This window comes from Schistocerca nitens, chromosome 1, assembly GCF_023898315.1.
Source record: "Schistocerca nitens isolate TAMUIC-IGC-003100 chromosome 1, iqSchNite1.1, whole genome shotgun sequence".
Lineage (NCBI taxonomy): Eukaryota > Metazoa > Arthropoda > Insecta > Orthoptera > Acrididae > Schistocerca > Schistocerca nitens.
Genome location: NC_064614.1, coordinates 931,006,985 through 931,028,431, shown reverse-complemented (window position 1 = coordinate 931,028,431; position 21,447 = coordinate 931,006,985). Strand labels below are relative to the sequence as shown.

The 21,447-nt window shown below is 40.2% G+C and overlaps 2 protein-coding genes across 5 annotated transcripts in view; one reads left to right on the top strand and one right to left on the bottom strand.

The window, feature by feature from the left end:
- LOC126193523 (protein PTCD3 homolog, mitochondrial) overlaps positions 1 to 15,974 on the bottom strand; it is a 40,821-nt gene extending 24,847 nt beyond the window's left edge. Inside the window, exons 1-2 of the mRNA XM_049932694.1 lie at positions 15,769 to 15,974; positions 15,572 to 15,692 (exon numbers count right to left, since the gene is read on the bottom strand). Of these exons, the coding sequence (XP_049788651.1) occupies positions 15,572 to 15,692; positions 15,769 to 15,803 (156 nt within the window). The 5' untranslated portion in view covers positions 15,804 to 15,974. The remainder of the gene's footprint in view (positions 1 to 15,571; positions 15,693 to 15,768) is intronic.
- Positions 15,975 to 16,318: 344 nt separating this feature from the next.
- LOC126193477 (uncharacterized) overlaps positions 16,319 to 21,447 on the top strand; it is a 50,571-nt gene continuing 45,442 nt past the window's right edge. Inside the window, exon 1 of one of the 4 annotated variants that reach the window (XM_049932689.1) lies at positions 16,319 to 16,388. The gene's annotated coding sequence lies outside the window, so the exon portion shown is untranslated. Of the gene's footprint in view, positions 16,389 to 16,417; positions 16,486 to 17,530; positions 17,668 to 21,447 lie in introns of those variants that run through there. The other 3 variants (XM_049932692.1, XM_049932690.1, XM_049932691.1) reach the window with 3 other exon arrangements.

Below are 21,447 nucleotides of genomic sequence, written 5' to 3'. Positions count from 1 at the left end.
TGCAAATTAAATTATATGGAGCTAATGACTTGGTAGGAAAAAGGAACACAATATTATCCTATGTTTGTAAATAATGTCTTTCAATGACTCATATATAGTTCTCTACTGATTCCTATACAAAGAAGAATGTTTAGAGACATGGAAGAAATCAAAAAACACCAACACAGCGAAGCAAAGATATGTAGCAATTATAAAAGTGCTAATTCATTAAGGTTAATGCTGATCTTCAGAAGCTATTAATAATTTGTACGTATGATGAAAAGGCCAGAAACTGTAGTACGAGGGATCTCCAAATGAAACATAAACGCAGTAACATAACAAAAAAGTGTTCTAATTTAACGGTTTTGTTACTTCATTCTGTGACTGCATTCAAATGGTGTGGTATTATTTACTTTGTACCTATTTATTTCTTCATCCAGGCATCATCTAACAACAACACAGGATTTATCACCACAATACAATGAAAATACATAACTCAAAATATATGTACACATAGATTATATAAATATATATAGAACAGATGGTTGGTCATGGGCACGCTGAAGGAACCATGCTGGTATTGGCGTGAAACAATTTATGGAAACTACAGAAAAACTAAATCAAGATGGCGAGCCATCCATCCTCTCGAATTTTAGGTCATTGTCTTAACAACTGCACTGTCTCATTCAGTTGGTCCCTACTGTATAATGTTCTTTGGTCATACCCTATTTGCACCCGATAACTTATTTTATAAAACATAGTTTATCACTACTCACATTGTGAACACTCGCAAATGACTCCTGGATGATGAACATGCAACTATGCCCCTCGCACTCCTTTCATTTGTTCAGAAAATTGACTCTAGGCCTGGAAGCATTGCTTGTACGGAACTCAGCCCTTTTCTTGCACAATATCCTGTAAACCATGGATGAAGGGCAACAGGCAGGTTCCATATTCCTCAATTTCCAGGAATTGTATGACACGGTGCCCCAGTACAGACTGTCAAAGAAGGTAAGAGCATACGGAATAGGTTCCCAGTTACGTGAGTGGTACAGACTTCTTCTTAAGTAATAGAACCTGGTATATAGTCTTCAGCAGTGATTCTTCATCAGACAAGGATATTGTCAGGTGTGCCCCAGGAAGTGTGATAGGACCGTTCTTATTTTCCTTTACACATAAATGATCTAACACACAGGGTGAGCAGCAATCTGTGACTGTTTGCTAATAATGCTGTGGTGTGCAAGAAGCTGTCATCACTGAATAACTGTAGGAGGATACGAGATGACTTAGAGAAAATTTCCAGTTGGTGCAATGAATGGCAGCTTGCTCTAAATAGAGAAAAATGTAAGTTAATGCAGATGAGTGGGAAAAAACAATAGTATGCTGCTTGACACAGTCGCATTGATTAAATATCTAGGTGTAGTATTGCAAATCAATATAAAATCGAACAAGCACATATGGATGGTAACAGGGAAAGTGAATATTCAACTTCAGTTTATTGGGAGAATTTTAAGACAGGAGACTGCATACAGAACACTAGTGCAACCTGTTCTTGAATACTGCTGAAGTGTCTGGGATCACTATCAGGTTGGATTGAAGAAAGACATCAAAACTATTCTCAGGCGGGCTGCCAATTTGTTACCGGTGGTTTCGATCAACATGTGAGTATTGCAGAGATACTTTGGAAACTCAAATGAGAATCCCTGGAGGCGCAATGCCATTCTTTTCGCAAAACACTATTGCGAAAATTTAGTGAACTGAAATTTGAGTTGACTGCATAATGATTCTACTGCCACTAATTTAAACTTCACATAATGACTGTGAAAATACGAGTCGATAAATTAGGACTCATACAGAGGTATACAGACAGTCATTTTTTCTCTCATTCTATTTGTGATTGGAAGATGAAAGAAAATGACTAGTACGAGGAGAGAGAAGATTAGTGTTTTAAGATCCTGTTGACATCAAAGTCATTATAGATGGAGCACAAGGTCAGATTAAGGGAGGATAGGAAAGGAAATCGGCTGTGCTCTTTCAAAGGAACCATCCCAGCATTTGCCTGAAGCAATTTAGGGAAACCTAAATCAGGCTGGCTGGACACAGGTTTGAACCATCATCCTCCCAAATTCAAGTGCAGTGTGCTAAATGGTAAATGACTAGTAGTGGTACAAGGTACCATCTTGCCATGCACCATACAGAGGTTTGCAGAATATATACATAGATGTAGGTACAGAACATGCAACTATCCGCCACCTATATCTTCATATCCTTGCTTCAGTCGATCTGAAAAACTGAGTCAGCAGTTCTCCATGATGAGTAAGATGTTGAGCTCCGGAGAGTGACAAGATATTACTCTTGTGCACTATACATCTTGCCACATGATTTTCTTGTAAATGTAGTACACTGTCGTCATGTATTGTAGTGTGACAGGTGTTGTAGCCATCCACTTTTATTATCTACCATTACTCTTGAGTTTTGTAAGTAATCTTTAATTGTGTAGTATGAATTCCTTATAAAGTATGTTCTATCTGTTTTTTAAATAGGTGCATTTTGGTAATCTTTTTCAAATCTTTGGGTAATTTATTATTTGATTTTATTTCTTGATAGAAAATGCTGTGTTGGGATATTTTTGTTTTTGCTTGGTAAATGTTAAGTCCAAAGTGCCTCTGTTCCACAATTATGTACAGAACTATTAGTGAAATATTTAGTAATGTTTCCCCTGATATGGACAATACATTGCTAGATGTGCTAAACTGGTAACTAATGATACCCAGTTTCTTAAATAGTTCTTTACAATGAGCCTGACTACTACTACTACTACTACTACTACCACCACCACCACCACCACCACAACAACAACAACAACAACAACAACAACAGCAGCAGCAACTACTACTACTACTACCCATACTACTACTACTACTACTACTACTACTACTACTAGTAGTAGTAGTAGTAGTAGTAGTAGTAGTAGTACTATAACAATAACTACTAAAAATAGTAGTAGTAGTAGTAGTAGTAGTAGTAGTAGTAGTAGTAATTACTCTCAAAGCTCTGTAGTTTGAATACTGTATCCAGTTTTTATGCCTTTGACTCCCAACATGCTGATGATATTCTTTTTGCCAGTACCTTATGTGATCATTCATGTTAATTGACAATCAATTGTCACCCCTAAAAACTTTGTTTTTACCACACAATCTATACATTTATCACTTTTGTTTAAAGCAATACAATTGTTTTTTCCTTTTAATGTGGGATTGCATGTTTTTATAGGTTCAGTGTTAATCTATTACATACTGCCCAACTATAAACATCCTTGAGGGTTCTATTTGCTTCCTCTAATAGGAGTTCTGGCGTTTTATCAGTGACTGTGATGTTGCTGTCATTAACTGTAACCAGAATCTGACAAAGATCGGGGTGGGGGTGGGTGGGTGGGTGGGTGGGTGGGTGGGTGGGTGGGTGGGTGGGCGGGTGGGTGGTGGTGGTGGTGGTGGTAGTGGGGGGGGGGAAAGACCCACAGAGGCAGTTGTCACCAGTGGACTGCCAAGTGCAGATGGAAAAAAACAACGAAGAACAGACAATTGGAGACAGCAGAGGCAACAAACAAGTGCAGTAAGTAATCCAAGCAGAGTAATCAAGATAAAGTGAGGTGGAATGACAAGAACAATAATGCAATACGGTTGGTAATATGGGTGTGAGGTGAATATATCACTAAAGGCAGAGCTGTCTATTGGCCAAGATCAAGTTCCATGCCTTGTGGCGGGCTTTCAAAGTCACTGGGCCAGGATTTCAGATCCCCCCCTCCCGAAATGGGTGCGCAGGGACAAAGGTGTTCTGGACAATGGTTTGGCAGGTCAAGTGGAGATACATTTGGTACTCCAGTGCTTAAGCCCACTGGCTAGTGTGACGAATCAGGAATGTCTGGCATCATTCTGGAATGGCTGTGTCCACAGAAACAGCTGCTGGTTTTCTGGAGCACAATTTAGATCTGTGTTCTTGTGGGGCCAGCAATGGTGCAGTTGGGAGGTGTGGATGGAGTTGGTTGGTATGATGGCACTCCAAGCCCTTTGGAGTGTCAACTGTCATAAGGCACCACCCACAAATGGTAAACACTGTAGCCAGCACCCACAAGTCTTTTGCTCCTTAAAAGTGTGCTCACACTGGTGACCCTGTGGAATATAGCCTGGCATGCTAGGTCTGACGTTCCCAGGGCTGTCAGTTCAGGAGATGGAGGAGAGATGGTGGTTGTCTCAAATGGAGTAGCTCTGCTAGGCCACACTCATGGAGGAACATAACTTTCAACATCTGCTACTTAAACAGCCACACCGTATGCTCAGCTTCACCATTGGAAGATGGGTGAAATGGCAGACTACAGAGGGATTTTATGCTGTTGAAGGGACAGAACCGTTCAAAAGTTGTCACCTTGAGTTGAGGCCAATTGTCCAATGCGATATCTAAAGTCTGAATGAGCTGAGTAATAGTGGTGTCTGCTGCGGCGGACACCACGCTGACCACATATGGGTAGTTAGAATAACTGTCATAGCTATGAGCCACACAGAATCTAGGAAGGGGTCTGCAGTGTTCACATGAATGTAGACCCAGGGGCGATGGAAGTGAGCCAGGGAATGAAAGATTGGGGTGATGCAGGCTAATGCTTGGCACCAGCAGAGCAGCTGCACACTATGGCTTCCATATCTTGTTTAGCCCTGGCCAGTAAGCATGTCACCATGCCAAAGCTTTCATCCAGGACATTCCCCAGTGCCTGCGATGGAGGACTTGTAAAACCTGAGGCTACAGGGCAGCCAGGATGACAATATGGTGAGTATCTGCCATAGCATCTGTCAGAAGGATATAATTGACAACTAACAAATGGTGGTAGAGGCAAGCCCAGACACTGAGTTCTGCACTGGCATCATGTGGAAACTATGCAGGCTACCCACGGAGCAAGTTTGCAAGATTAACAATAAGATTGGGTCACAGAGCATGTCTGGGGTGATTTGTGTAGCTGAAATGGAAAATCCATCCAAGCTGTGTGTTTCATGCTAGCGGATACTAGGTCTGCTCCCTGGTTTTCACAGGTTCTATCAGCCCAGTCTCATGGAGGCAATCGAGTCCCTGCTTATTGGCTGTCTGTAATGAGAGTGGAATGGATTGTGCCCAGCAAAACTAGGACACTGTGTTAGGAGTTCACATTTGTTTGTCACTTTTTTGGGCCTGTATTTGAGGGTACAAAATTGTAGGTGCTGAGAAAAAGTGCCCAACACTGTAGCTGCTCTGCTGTCCATACTTGGGAGATTTGAGTGCAGCCTGAACAGCACTATCAGTTGTTTTTGTTCCGTAATTTATGCGAACTTAGCCCTGAAAGGTAAACATAGGACTTTTTAATGGAAAAGTGATTCCTTTTATATCTGTAAGTATTATTTGAAGCGAGTGTCAGTGTCTTTGATGTAGACACAATTGGTTGCTCAGTAGAGTCGTTGCTCCTATGCGCCAGGATTGTTTGAAGGCCATATGAAGAGCATCAGCAGGCAGAACCAGTGGATGCGATGGAGAAAAGGGCACAAAACAGGGTGCCAACTGCAGCACATGCTTCAACTGCATGAAAAGTGCACACACATAGCCATCCACCTGTACTGAATGCCTTTCTTCTGTGACAGGTTGAGAGGACACATGATATGGGCTACTTGTGGGGAAACTTAGAATAATAATTCGCCTTTTCCAAAAAAGCTTGGGGTTGGCAAAGAAGGTCAATAACTGTGACATTGTGGTCAGGGATGAGATCTCCATCTTTGTTGAGCAAGTGCCCAAGGTATTCCACTTGCCCCTGGAAAAGTGGAATTTGTCTAATAAACACTTCAGCCCCCCCCCCCCCCCCTTTCGTGTAATGTGGTAAAAGGGGGTAAGGGTTTCACAAATGGTTCTGACACATAGTGCCCGTGACAATTAAGTCAGTGAGATAGTCAGTGCACACAGATATGAACATGATTAACTATTCCAGGTATCTCTGAAAGATTGCCAGGGCAGAAGACACCACAAGGCAACTGCTTGAATCTGTATATTTCAAAGCGAATGATGATAATTACAATGCTTTGAACTCCTCCAGTGGTATCTGCAAACATACTTCGGCAAGATCTATCTAAGAAAAATATTTTGCTCTGACATGCTTTGTGAGGGTGCCTTCTGGGTATGGTGTATGGTAAGTTTCCACATGTGCCTGGGCAATAATTGTCTATTTAAAGTCACTGCATAGCTGAAGGGAGCCACCAGGTTCCTTGCAAGGGAGCCACCAGGCTCCTTGCCACTACCTCGGACATGACTCAAGCCTCGTTTTCACAGGTTCTATCAGCCCAGTCCCATGGAGACAATCGAGTCCCTGCTTATTGGCTGTCTGTAATGAGAGTGGAATGGATTGTGCCCAGCAAAACTAGGACACTGTGTTAGGAAATAAGCAGATGTGTGTCCGGAAATCTGTGGCACACCCCAGGTTTGAATACAGATGTGAAAGAAGCATGAATGTCATCAAGTTCCTGGAAATGAACTGTGTCACAGATGACATGGAGAAGCCAAACAACGAGAAGGCATCCAGACTGAAAATATTACCAGGCAAGTGACTATTGACAACAAACAGCATTGTTAGATGTGTGATCCTTTTGAAAGCAGTAATGAATGTTTATTGACTGCAGAGGGGAATTGTGCTGTCACTATAAGGACAGCAACACACAGAAAGGCAAGACTAATTCTGGGGAGCCTACACTAACATACATTTGGAGTTCAATAAAGAAATGGCAGCTCCTGTACCCATCTGAAAATGGACGTGTGTTCACAACGGTAAGGTTGATAAACAACAAGGAAGTGAAAGATTCACCCTGGGGGACAACTGCCGCACTTCATACACCATTCCATGACAAAGGTGGGGAACTGGGTCCAGTTGTCCTGACAGATTATAGCAGACATCACAGGGATGCCCCTCTTTTCCACAATGGGTGCAGTGTACCCAGCGATCTGAATAAGAATTTGCAACTGTCAACATATCATCCCACAATGAGTTGTCCAGCTCAAGGGCCAATAGGTGCACTTCTGAATCACAAACCAACTGGATCATTACATCTCAAATTAAAGAGCCTGCATACAAGCTTTTGCTTGCTGGGTTCACACAAGTGAAATCACAACAGCAATTCAGCTGTTTCAAATCAGTCACCCAAGAGTGATGCAGCTGACCAGGTTGCACACAGTATTGATGAAACTCAATTCATAATGCGGCAACATCGAATCATTGAAAATAATAAATCTAAAGCAATGTGCATATCTCCTCAAATGTGAGTGCACGTATTTGATAGGTGGACCAACTTTTTCAGTGAGACAAACAGCTCAAGGAAAGCCCAAGAAAGAAAGAGTGGCCATTGGAGAGCATCATCAGAGATCTAAAAGGCAGTGAAGTACTGCTTCAGCCACTGCAAATAAGTGTCCCACTCCTCTTTGGCATCACTGAAGGGTGGACATGTAGAAGGGTGGCCCTCCACCTGGGAAGTGACTACTACCTGTACTGGGTGAGTACCCTGAATCTTCAGAAGCTGTATTTCTTGATGGACCAACTCAGTTAGCTGCTGGAACTACTGTTTTAACTGCTGTTACAGAAGCAGCTGTTCCTGTTGCATGAGCATTGTGTCCAGGACAAGCTGCTAACCTGTTACCTTGTCGCGAATTATTGTGACTGGAATCTGGCAAAACTAAAGAAAGACTCAAAAAAAAAAACCTGCGGAGGCTGCCCAACCAGCCTGGAGATGTCACCAGCCAATCACCGAGTTTAGACAGAAGACAACAATGAAGAACAGACAATTAAGAGATAGCATGCAAAAAACAAATTCCAATGATTAATCCAAACAGAGTAACCAAGACATAGCGAGGCGAAATAACAAGAATAAAGGTCCGTCACAACCAGCAATACGAGTGTGAGGCAAATACAACAGTGAAGGCAAGTACGCATAAGGCCCACTTCGTAGTGCCACTATGAGCATTAATTGGCCAGTGAGATAGAATGTGGCCTTGCGGCACATTGAGGCAAGCACTGCGGACGGTGATACCAGTGCTCATAGCTTTAATAGTGCTGCCGTTCAGCTAAGCTCAAGCTCCATGCTTTTTGGTGGGCTTTCAAAGTTGCCAGGCCGGGGTACCAGAGTCATCAGCAAAGAGAACGCTTTCTCCAAGTCTTATACTGTTTGAAAACTCATTGATATACATTAAGAACAGAGTTCAACCTAATACACTACCCTGAGGCACACATATGTTTATATGTTTCTTGTCTGACAATTGTTTTACTGAAATTTAACATCAACAGACATGTGAAATATCTATATCTTTTGCACTCCATTTTTCAGGTAAGACTGGAACCACGTTTGCTCTTCCTCTTACACTAAGTGCTTCCAGCTTGTTTAGTATTTTATGGTCAAAAGCCTTGCACAAGTCTAAGATAGTGATTGTACACAATTATCCTTGTGAAGAGTTTCAAGTAACACTTTTGTGAACTCTGTAATGGCTAATATTGTACATACTTCTCCCACTTTGGCAAACAAACTATGTTTTCTCAAGAAACTTGTTCTTCATGTAACTCAATAGCATAACTTCCATGATTGATTCAATTATTTCTGAGAATGCTGACATTAGTGAAACTGGCCTGTGGTTTTCTATGCTCTCTGCATTACCTATCTTTAGTAAGTACACAACTCAGTGTGCTTTAAGTGCTCTAGAAAAAGAACTGCACTACAGACTCATTTATTATGTGTGTCAGTTGGGTTTGTATGTTGTTTATGCATTCCTTCAGGACAATAAACTGGAACCTCACCTATGCCTGCTAACTTCTTATTTCTTAATTTATTTTACTGTGCCCTACGCCAGAAGAGATGAGTAAGTTTTGTGCGATCATAAAGGTAAATCCTATTTAGATTGTAATGAGAGTTAGGTTACTATTGATTACTTACTAAATATGTGTATTATTGCGTGTTTTAAGTCCACTATTTATGTACTATTCCAAAAAATAGAAAAAGCTCACAGAATTGGGTTGTAATCATATTTTTGTTTATGTTTTTGGACAGTAAATGTAGAGAATACTATTTAATTGTTCTTTTTTCTTCCCACCAATTTAAATAGGGTGTATCCCTACATTATTTAATTCATATTTCTACAACAGAGTGTACATTGTAAGTTGTTTGATTACGAAACTCTGCACAAGTGGTTTGTTTACATACAGCTGAATATAGGTTACATTTATGTAAATACGTTTTGTTGTTTATTGGTAATTATACTGACTTATTTATAATAGAGCACTACTTCATCATCAGTGAAATGTGCCTGTCTTGCCACAGAATTGTTAGTTTCAAGGTATGGTGTGATGGATGTAGTTTTTTTTCCAGTGGAGTGACTGTAATGGTGTGGGAAATGCATAGGTAAATGAGGCTCTTCAGCAGTTTTGTATGAGAAATAGTAGAGATAGGAAGATAGTGGAACAGGAGAGGTAAATTGCTGCTCTTCCGAGAAGATGCTTTTGTAGGCTTGCAGTTTTGGGGATTTTAGCAAGCCTGTCTTCAGCTTTATTATTAGCTGACAGTAATGATCAGAGAGGCCAAGCTATTTCACAAATACTTCTCAATACTCACTGTTGATATCTGAAAGTACATGACCTAAAAGCAATGCTGAACTTTTTGATAATCTATTAGAAGTGTATACTACTTGTGCCACAGCAAAAGTGTTCAAAATGTTTATGAAGTTATTACTAATTTCAGCCTAAACAACTGTGTTGATTATTATTATGTTAATTTCGGAAATGAGACCCTTTCTAAACATTAGTTAACCTGTTGAAGAAAGTGCCTGTTACCGCCTAGAGAGCAGTACACACATAGGATGATTAACTTCTTACGGATATCTAGCTTTGTTAGTTCAATAGCTGCCAATTCAAAATGTGTAAGCTCACTAATTGAGGTCAGATCTCTACCTTTAAAATATGTGTGATCTCCGATATAAATGCGTGATCCCTCATCCTTTAAGATGGTTCTACAGTAGCAACTGGCACATCCATATGATGAAAGCACTATATGCTGTATTTCAGAGTCTCTACAGCAGTGCTCTATAATGTAAACCACTTTGCTGTTCAAAGATTGTAATTCAACTTCAATCTGGTGTACTATATTTTTAACAGACTGTTCATTTTAATGAGGAATAGGCAATTATAAGCAAATTTCTGTAGTGTCTATACACTATGGTCTGGTACATACTGTATTAAGTCCTCCTACCCATGACAACAGGTACTTGGCTGTGTGTGGCCTTACACCCAATTGCTATACTCTCACCAATTAATGCCATCAATCTCCCCTTCCTAGTCCTGCTGAGGTGCAGACCATGTCGATTATAGCACCATCTCCCGATATCTCAAATGGCACCAGTGCAGGGTGCATCCAGTCAACAGTCACCCACGCCATCTCCAGCTTTGCACTGACTCATCGTACAGCGCAGCCAGAACAACTCAATGATGGTCACACTGGTGCTAACAGTTAGGGAATCTATCTTGCTTGGGTCAGCACCTACAATGCATGTCCTGTCCCCATTTGAGTCACTCCCTGTCCTGCCGACTATCAATATCTAATCATCTTTCATGGAATACTGACACAAAGATCTTGAACCCACCATCACCTGAATCAGTCCAGCCTCAGCTTGAAAAATGCTGGTGACCTGAAATTCTTCCCCTAACTTCTCCTGTAACTGACAGCTTACACCTCTGCCTCCTAGCAACACTTCCTAGCATTAGTATTATTCCTTCTCATAGGTAGAGTATGCTGTGCATTTGCTATTCCTACAACATCCCCCTCCCTCCTCAACTCTGGTAGTTTGTAACTGTTACTTGTAGACACAAAAGAACTGTCAGACCGCATCCTCCTCCTGCTCGTCTTCCTACCAACTGCCAGTTCCAATCATCCCCTTTATCACTGCCATTCTTTCTCCTCACTAGTTCTCTCCTAGCCTCTTTCTTTCCTGCCCCTCTATTAACTTTTCCCTGTTGCATATTTTCCAGTTCAAAGATAGGGCCACAGTAACTTCTCCAGAGTACTCTCAACAGCATCCCCGTCCAGTGACACCAACTGTAACAGCTCCCACATTGTTTCCCACTACCGACTTTTCTTTGGCAATCCTCACAGTTTCCACTCTTTGGTTAAATAAAATATCTATAGCACAGAACAAAAACCTAAGCATGTGAAACTAAAAGAATATTCTGAGATACTATTGTTGCTGTTGTGGTCACCAGTTCGAAAACTGGTTGATGCAGTTCTTCACACTACTCAGTCCTGCACAAGCCTTTTCATCTCATGATAACTATTGCATCCTACATTTGAAGCTTATTACTATATTTATTCCTTAGCCATGTTTTACAATCCCCTTTTCCACTTCTATGTATTACGAAAGTGAAGATTCCTTCATACCTCAGTATATGTTCTGTCAACCAATACCTTCTTTTAGTCAATCACAAATTTTCTTTTCTCCTCAATTCTGATCGGTATCTCCTCATTAGTTATGTGATCTACCTACCTAATCTTCAACATTCTTCTACAGTATCATACTTCAAAAGCTTATAATCTCTCCTTATCTGAACTGCTTATCATCCATGTTTCACTTCCATACAAGGTTGTACTCCATACAGATACCTACAGAAGACTTCTTAATGTCAAAATTCTTGTTAGATGGTAACAAATTCCCCACTTTCAGAGAAAGTCTGCATTTTATATCCTCTCTACTTTAGCCATCATCAGTTATTTTGCTCCCAAAACACAAAATTCATCTGCTATTTTTAATGTCAAACAATGGAAAATCCAGGATGGAATATAACAATATTGGTTGCCCACTGTATGAACTAAATGACAATAAGAATTGGCTACAGTCCTTCTAAACTATTGTTTGTTTTCATGTCTTCCAAATCTTGTAACTGCAGTGTAGTTTCTGTAAAAGTAGTTGTGAATCTTTCACTCATTGCATTTTATCCATGCTATCTTCAAGAATTTCGAAGTGTATTTCTGTCAACATTTTGAAAAGATTCCTCTAAATCTACAAATGTTTTAAATATATCTTTGCCTATCTCTTACCTACCTTCTAGGGTAAGTCATTGGCTCAGTATTGCCTCATGGATTCCTACAGTTTTCCTGAAACAAAAAAGATCTTCCCCAAGGTCAACCCCTACCTCTTCTATAAATAAGTCATGTCAGTATTTTGCATTCATCATTTGTTAAACAGATTCCATACTTCGGTATAAGTCACACTTGTCAACACCTGCCCACTTTGGAATTGAAATTATTACAGTTTTCTTGAAGTCTGACTGTATTTCACCTGTTTCAAGTATCTTTCACACCAGGTGGACTAATTTTGTCATGGTGGCTCTCTCACGGATCTGAATAATTCTGAGGGAATGTAATACTGATCTTGTTTTGACTTACATGTTTCAATACCCTGCCAGATTCACTATCATACATCTCACCTCATCTTCTTCTTTTTCCTTTTCACTTTCTACAGTATTACATTCAGGTTCATTTCCTTTACATAGCCCTTCTAGATATTCCTTTCACATTTCAGCTATCCCTTCTTCTGCCATCTGAGCTGTCAATATTCATAAAGATGTTTCTCCTTTATCTATAGGTCTCTCCAATTTTCCTACAGGCCGCATCTGACTTACTCAGATCCATGCACGCTTCTATAGCTTTGCATTTCTCCATGAGCCATTACCAATTTGCAATTCTGCACTTTCTGCCAGTCTCATTTTTAGACATCTGTATTTCCTTTTGTCTGCTCCTGCTGCCTGTAACCAATAAATTATGGTCAGGGGCAACATCTGCCCCTGGAAATGTTTAGCAGTTTAAAATCTGGTTTTGTAATCTCTGTTTTACCATTGTGTAATCTATTTGAAACATCCTGGCATCTCCAGGTCTTTCACGTATATAACCTTTCTGATTCTGAAACCAAGTAGTAGTGACAATTAAATTATGCTCTGTGTAAAACTGTACCAGGCAAAATTCATTTTTCCTGGTGAGAACATTCTCGTTAGTGGCTCCTGCCTGAAGATCCACGTGAGGTACTGTTAGTCCTCCAGTATATTTTATCCAAGAAGAAGCCATCATCATTTAACCATTCAGTAGACCACCTTGAGCTCAGGAAAAACAACGGTTGTAGTTTTGCCCTGGTTTCAACCATGTACAGTACCGCCATACCAAGGCCATGTTGGCTAATGTTACAAGACCAGATCAGTCAGTTATCCACACTGTTACCCCTGCTACTACTGGAAAGACTGCTGCATCTTCAAAAATACTCCTACTTTATGATTGCATCTACAGTATGATTATCTACATTGTTGAGGCACACCAGCCACACCATCTCAGAAAAGCCTATGGTTCATGAGGACATATTACGTTTATTCCAATATAAAAAAATGTAACCTCACAACAACATGGTGAGTCTTCTATAAGTGAGAGTCCAGTAATGGGGGAGACAGGTATTCAAATGAAACATTAGACCAAGACACACCTAACAGAAACTCAAAACAACATGAGATATTTCCTAAACACAACACAGAGATGTCAAATCTTCACTTGTGTGACAAGATAAAGATACTAGTGCAGACATTAAAAACGAAAGGTACATGTAAAATATACATGGATGGAACAGTTCATTATGGTGTTGAGATCAGGATGGAACAAAAGTCAAACCTAAATAATGGCTACACGAAATTCAGTTGTACAGGTAAACATTCAACACAACAACGGCTTAAAAATAATAAATATGCATTCAAAACTTGCAACAGATAAAAATGGAACAAAAATATGATCAAAACTTGATGTTCTAATGAGCACTAAAATCACACTTGTCACTTGGTGGCTTCTTTCAATAAAACAGAAGAGAGAAAATATTTTACAGATTTAAAATGAAATATGTCACAATTCATGAATAAACATGTAAATGAAATCTGGAGCTACACTTAACTGTAAGCCATCAAAAGAAAGATTACCTTTTGAAAAGCCTGAGCATCCAGACCAGAACCCCCAACAATACAAATATCAGATCACTTAGAAAACAGCATTATTTTTAAGGTGTGAAAGTTAGAAGAACTTTTAGAGATAATTCACCCATGTTCAACAAATATTTGAGAAACTGAAACAATTCCAAAGGACTAGAAATATGGACTGAAACATTCACTGCATCAGGAAGCTGCAATAATGCAGTCCCACATCCCACTACTACTACTTTTTCTGGTCCCATACAAAATTATTTCTGAAGTTGTTCTACATGGTTTGTAGCAACAGACTGATCACTTGATTGGTGACCACCTATAACAATTCAAGAAGAGTGAATTGTGTACCATATACATATGGATCCTGAAGATGATATTAACAACCTGCTGACGTATCAGTGCAGCTGTCACCTTGGTGGACATTAAAAAGGCTTAACACACTGTCATTGGGCAGCTGGGTTTGACACACTAGAAGAGTTCATAGGCTAATGGACAGACTCTTAATGATATAAAATCAAAATTCCGTGATGAAATCTCGGAGCCTTTTGAGATAAATACATGTATGTATCTGTCAGCAGTACACATACATCACATTTAACCAGCTACCATACCTATTACAAGGATGACTTGTATATGAAACATTCGGTACAGGTCATCTGCTTTCATCACTGACATAGGAAACATGTGACAAACGCCATAAACAACATGGTGACTATGATGTGATGTTACTGATGGTTTTTTTTTCAACCATGGCAAGCTATAGATCAGTCTTTCACCACAACCAGGATCTTTTTGGTATCGCATTTGTTAGCTTTCCAACTCATGACCAAATGTCACCTTCCAACTTATCCTAGACCTCGGGCAAAACTACAGATCAGTCTATCACCGCAACCAGTTTCTTTTAGTATTACATTCGTTGGTATCGCCAATTTGCAACCAGACTGTCCAACCTAATGTATACCTCGGGCTAGGCAGTCACACACCCCGTCTTTTTTACCCGCATTCACTGGCTTCACAGCTAACAACAAAAATGTGAATATGTGCATCAGTAAGTGATGCAACAGCAGCCATTATCATTACATCATTAGTAGCACGTATCGAACATTCCTCTTGACCCTAAGGGCCATTCAAAATTTGAAAGACGCTGGGAAGGAACGTAGTAGAGCACAAGAAGGGTCAAAAGGAAACAGAGACAAATCCCAACAGTTACGAAACAATGATACACACACAGCACTACCACACATGATGAACATTTTCGAGGTCAAAAGGAAAGATGTGTCTGTATTAAGTAATTTTTGGATTGAGAGGAGTACGAAGACAACAAAGAAAATCTATCTGGTACACTGATGTGAAAAGACTTGCACAAAACAAGAGGTATAGGTTGAAATCATGTCCACTGTGACTGCGAAATAAACAACTACATGCTGCCGTGAATGTAGAAATTGCATGGGTACATACTAAAAACTAGCTCCGACGAGTTATGAACTTAAAGGTGTAGGGCGTAAAATATAAAATTAGAAATATAAACAATGCCACTGACTTAAGTACGGATTTTACCCTTAAGATGTCTGTTGAGCTACGTGGTACACGTTTGGGGATAGTGAACTCCACAACTTCCTTATTGTAGCATGCGGATGTTGAAAGCTTTGTTTCAAGGGCGCTTCTGTTGGGTATATTCCTGCAAGGAAAAACGGATGAATTCAAGTCTATTTGTAGCGTATACGCATTAGTACATCAGAACTACGGGTTCCAACCTCAAAAATGTATGTGCCTTTCGAAAATTATTCATATTGGAATTTGCTATTGACAGTGTAAATCAGTTCTGGTTCTGTAACATCTCCGGCTGTTACAATCAGAAGATACGAATTGTACTTTGTTACCGGTTTGTCTTTTCCACCTCTTCGCGCGACTTCGCACAACAATTACCCAAAACATAACAGATCGCCAACCTTACAGCACGGAATGCAGATGACGATACCTTACAATACACAGATACATGGGGCACGAGTATTAAACTGGATACGAGTTTAGCCAGCTATGGTAGGAGGCCATCTCATTCTTCGTCTACTTTCACAAAATTAAAATATTAAAACTTAGAACGATCATGTAATAACTATAATATGAGCAGTTTCCCTTCTCTTCAAATGTCGTAATGTAAATAGTTTTCATGCAATAACTGAAAACTTTTTTAAATAAGTGGCATGTTAATTTTATATTTACGCATATAGAGATGTCGCATTTTGTCGTGAGGTAAAATATGTTTACAGTTGAACGGTTTGCTTTCTGACAGGCTTTACTGATGTATTATCTTTCATAGAGCTCTTTGCTTGAATCCAAAGGCTTGTGAGTTGCGATTCTGTGTTTGCCTTTGCCGGTAAGTTACGTTTTGATTGATGTTTGTTTTGAATGTGTTGTAAATTTGGTTCGATGCCGTGGGAGACGCGTATGTGTATGCTTTATAGAGATTAATGGTAAAAATAGAAGTTAATAAGTACGTTGTTTGGAGCGATGATTACATATTTAATTTTCGAAGCTCACTTTAGTAACTGTTGTGTGTTGATGCAAGACAAGTACTTTTATAGAATTCTTATTTTTGTAAGCAGTTGCTGGACCAGATATTGTGCGACTTATAGTTATGATCCTATTGAACTTGTAATGAATATGCTACTTAACATGGATATAAACCGAAACATGCTTGGGAATTGTAGCCTGGGAAAAAGAAATATTTGACTTCCTAGTGAAAGGCAACACTTCATGATAGAGAACAAAGTAGAAGAACAAATTCGCCGCGTTATAAAGATTGCCCAGTTTCGAGGATTGGTTCAAGCTGTAGAATTGTTTCATTATGCATTGCATACGTGGGATGAAAATGATCGGGTTTATGTCGCCGTAAGTAAAAATTATATTTATGATTGATCATGGTTCGAAGCTGTAATGAAATTGAAAATCGTGCCGTTTCTTCCCCTTGGTTTATTTGATATTATGGGATCTATCATTTGTACTAGGCCTATTTGAAGGTGTTTTTGTCGAAGTTAAATGTATAATTTAGCTAATTCTTTGTGATTGGTAGAATATGTTACTTTATTTTCATGTTATTTCATCTGATTAAATGTAAATTCTGCCTGGCTCTTGTTAGTGAGATGATATATTGGGTACACATGCTTCAGATAACATCCAGCTGTCCAGTTTAGATATTCACCAGTTTCCTGTAGCAGACTAAGGTGTGTACTGAGATTGCCCCTTTGAAAACGACGCTGTTGAATTCCTTACCCATGTGGTTCACAGTACAATAATGACAAAACTTAATGTACATCACTAAAGGCCCTTCAGTTAGCCATACATGTGATTTACATTTCCATATATAGCTGTTCCTGTTGGCAGATTGAAGTAGTAGCATTTGTTGAAATGGATGCCTTCCTTTTAGTTTTGTTATTTCACAATTTTATTTTGCCCTGTATGTTTCTGTTGTTTTTGTTTTGTTTTCTGTGTTGCATATGGTTTTCTTTTTCTTTCAATATTTTATTTGTTCATAATGCTGTCTGCACCCTCATTCAGGGCCCTCGGTAAGAGAAGATATGCCTAGTCATGCAAGGAAATTTATTTTGAGCCACCTTGGACCTCTTTTTCAGACACCACTTCCAACCTAATTTTTGGTATGTTCTCCCTCTTTCATATTACTTTTCCACTCGACCACTATTTTCTTTTTCAATTATGTTTGCATACTGTTGATTTGTGGTTCATGGTGTGGGTTCCTGTAGTCATGTCCTAGTTCATGAACCACGGGCAACATATGAGTGGCCAAGTAAGTGGTTCCGACAGTCGGGGTACCAGTTACTTTGGAATAAGGCTGGGCATCTCGGACATATTCTGAGTCGTGGCCACCTTTGTGCTCATACGGCAAAGACTACCAAATCCACCGGTTATCCCTCAACCATTAGGGGTAAAACCCAATGGGACTCGGGGCAAGTAAGGCTAGCAACCTGCTTCCCTGGTACTTTAAATATGATGCTGGCAACAATCAGAGCAAAATGCCTCGGACCTTTGGAGGTGAAGGAGTCCCACCTCTAACTGACAAACCAGGGACTCCTAAGATACGACTTGGCAAACAAATGGTAATGAGATGGGGAGCTATTAATATCAATGGGGGCTACTCTGGGAAGAAGGTAGAGCTGGCAGAGGCTGCAAGTAAGATGGGGCTGGACGTTTTAGCTGTTAGTGACATTCGGGTAAGGGGTGAGAAAGAAGAGGAAGTGGGAGAATACAAGGTCTACCTGTCAGGAGTCAAAGCAGGATTAGCACAATGGGGTGTAGGGCTTTACATCAGGAAAGAAATGGAACCCAGCGTAGTTGCAATAAGGTATGTAAACGAACGACTGATGTGGATAGATTTGACAGTGTCTGGAAAGAAAATTAGGATTGTGTCAGTATATTCGCATTGTGAAGGGACAGATCAAGATAAGATGGATAGTTTTTATGAGGCAGTCAGTGATGTAGTTGTTAGAGTACAGGACAAGGACAGTGTTCTGCTCATGGGTGATTTTAATGCCAGGATTGGAAATCGAACAGAAGGGTATGAAAAGGTTATGGGTAAATTTGGAGAGGATATGGAGGCCAACAGGAACGGGAAACTACTCTTGGATTTCTGTGCCAGTATGGGCTTAGTAATCACAAACTCCTTTTTTAAACATAAGAACATTCACTGGTATACTTGGGAAGGCAGGGGAACCAGATCTGTCATTGACTATACAGGGTGATTCAAAAAGAATACCACAACTTTAGGAATTTAAAACTCTGCAACGACAAAAGGCAGAGCTAAGCACTATCTGTCGGCGAATTAAGGGAGCTATAAAGTTTCATTTAGTTGTACATTTGTTTGCTTGAGGCGCTGTTGACTAGGCGTCAGCGTCAGTTGATGCTAAGATGGCGACCGCTCAACAGAAAGCTTTTTGTATTATTGAGTACGGCAGAAGTGAATCGACGACAGTTGTTCAGCGTGCATTTCGAACGAAGTATGGTGTTAAACCTCCTGATAGGTGGTGTATTAAACGTTGGTATAAACAGTTTACAGAGAATGGGTGTTTGTGCAAAGGGAAAAGTTCTGGACGGCCGAGAACGAGTGATGAAAATGTAGCATGCATCCAGCAAGCATTTGTTCGCAGCCCAGGAAAATCGACTCGCAGAGAGCTGCAAATTCCACAATCAACTGTATGGAGAGTCCTACGAAAAAGGTTAGTTATGAAACCTTATCGTCTGAAATTGGTTCAAGCACTGTCTGCAGCTGATAAGATTAAAAGAATTGATTTCTGTGATTTTATCCTTGCTCAAATGGAAACAGATGAATCTTTCGTTTCAAAGATTGTGTTTAGTGATGAAGCAACTTTCCACACTAACGGGGAAGTCAACCGTCACAATGTCTGTATATGGGGCACTGAGAATCCGCGGGAAACAGCTCAGTATGAACGTGACTCGCCTAAGGTGAACGTTTTCTGTGCCATTTCAGCCAATAACGTTTTTGGTACCTTTTTCTTCAAAGGTGCTACTGTAACTGGACTACAGTATCTGGAGATGTTAGAGAATTGGCTGTTCCCTCAGCTCGAACAAGAAGCACAACAATTCATATTTCAGCAGGATGGAGCGCCACCACATTGGCACTTATCTGTCCGTAACAACCTGAACGTCAACTACCCGAGGCGATGGATCGGCCGCCAGGCAGCTCGTGACAGAGCACTTCATCACTGGCCTCCAAGAAGCCCTGATCTTACCCCCTGCGATTTTTTCTTATGGGGGTATGTTAAGGATATGGTGTTTCGGCCACCTCTCCCAGCCACCATTGATGATTTGAAACGAGAAATAACAGCAGCTATCCAAACTGTTACGCCTGATACGCTACAGAGAGTGTGGAACGAGTTGGAGTATCGGGTTGATATTGCTCATGTGTCTGGAGGGGGCCATATTGAACATCTCTGAACTTGTTTTTGAGTGAAAAAAAAACTTTTTAAATACTCTTTGTAATGATGTATAACAGAAGGTTATATTATGTTTCTTTCATTAAATACACATTTTTAAAGTTGTGGCATTCTTTTTGAATCACCCTGTATAATAACAGATCAGGAATTCAGGAAGGCTGTGAGGGACACTTGTGTATTCAGGGGATTCTTCGATGACACTGATCATTATTTAATCTGCAGTGAAATTGGGATTGTGAGGCCGAAAGTGCAGGAGGTCAGGTCCATATGTAGGAGGATAAGAGTGGAGAAACTTCAGGATAAGGAAATCAGGCACAAGTACATAACAGCGATCTCAGAAAGGTACCAGTTAGTTGAATGTAGTCAATTACAGTCATTGGAAAAGGAATGGACAAGGTGCAGGGACACAGTACTAGAAGTGGCTAAAGAATGTCTTGGAACAGTAGTGTGTAAAAGTAGGATGAAGCAAACAGCTTGGTGGAATGACACAGTTAAGGCAGCCTGTAAAAGGAAAAAGAAGGCGTATCAAAAATGGCTACACACTAGAACTCAGGTAGACAGAGAGAGTTATGTTGAAGAAAGAAACAAAGCCAAACAGATAATTGGAGCATCCAAGAAGAAATCTTGGGAAGACTTTGGAAACAGGTTGGAGACTATGGGTCAAGCTGCTAGAAAACCATTCTGGAGTGTAATAGCAGTCTTTGAAAGGGAGGTAAGAAGGAAATGACAAGTATTTTGGACAGGTCAGGAAAACTGCTGGTGAATCCTGTGGATGCCTTGGGCAGATGGAGGGATTATTTTGAAGAGTTGCTCAATGTAGGTGAAAATGCGATCAGTAATGTTTCAGATTTCAAGGTAGAATGGGATAGGAATGATGATGGAAATAGGATCACATTTGAGGAAGTGGAGAAAATGGTCAATAGATTGCAGTGCAATAAAGCAGCTGTGGTGGATGAAATTAAGTCGGAACTCACATCAAATACAGTGGAATGTCAGGTCTTAAATGGCTACACAGGATAATTGAAATGGCGTGGGAGTCGGGTCAGGTTCCATCAGACTGGACAAAAGCAGTAATCACACCAATCTTTAAACATGGAAATAGAAAAGATTGTAACAACTACAGAGGTATCTCTTTAATCAGCATTGTGGGTAAAATCTTCTCAGGTATTGTTGAAAGGAAAGTGCGAGTATTAGTTGAGGACCAATTGGATGAAAATCAGTGTGGGTTTAGGCCTCTTAGAGGTTGTCAGGACCAGATCTTTAGCTTACGGCAAATAATGGAGAAGTGTTATGAGCGGAACAGGGAATTGTATCTATGCTTTATAGATCTAGAAAAGGCATATGACCGGGTTCCTAGGAGGAAGTTATTGTCTGTTCTACAAGATTATGGAATAGGAGGCAATCTTTTGCAAGCAATTAAAGGTCTTCACATGGATAGTCAGGCAGCAGTTAGAGTTGACAGTAAAT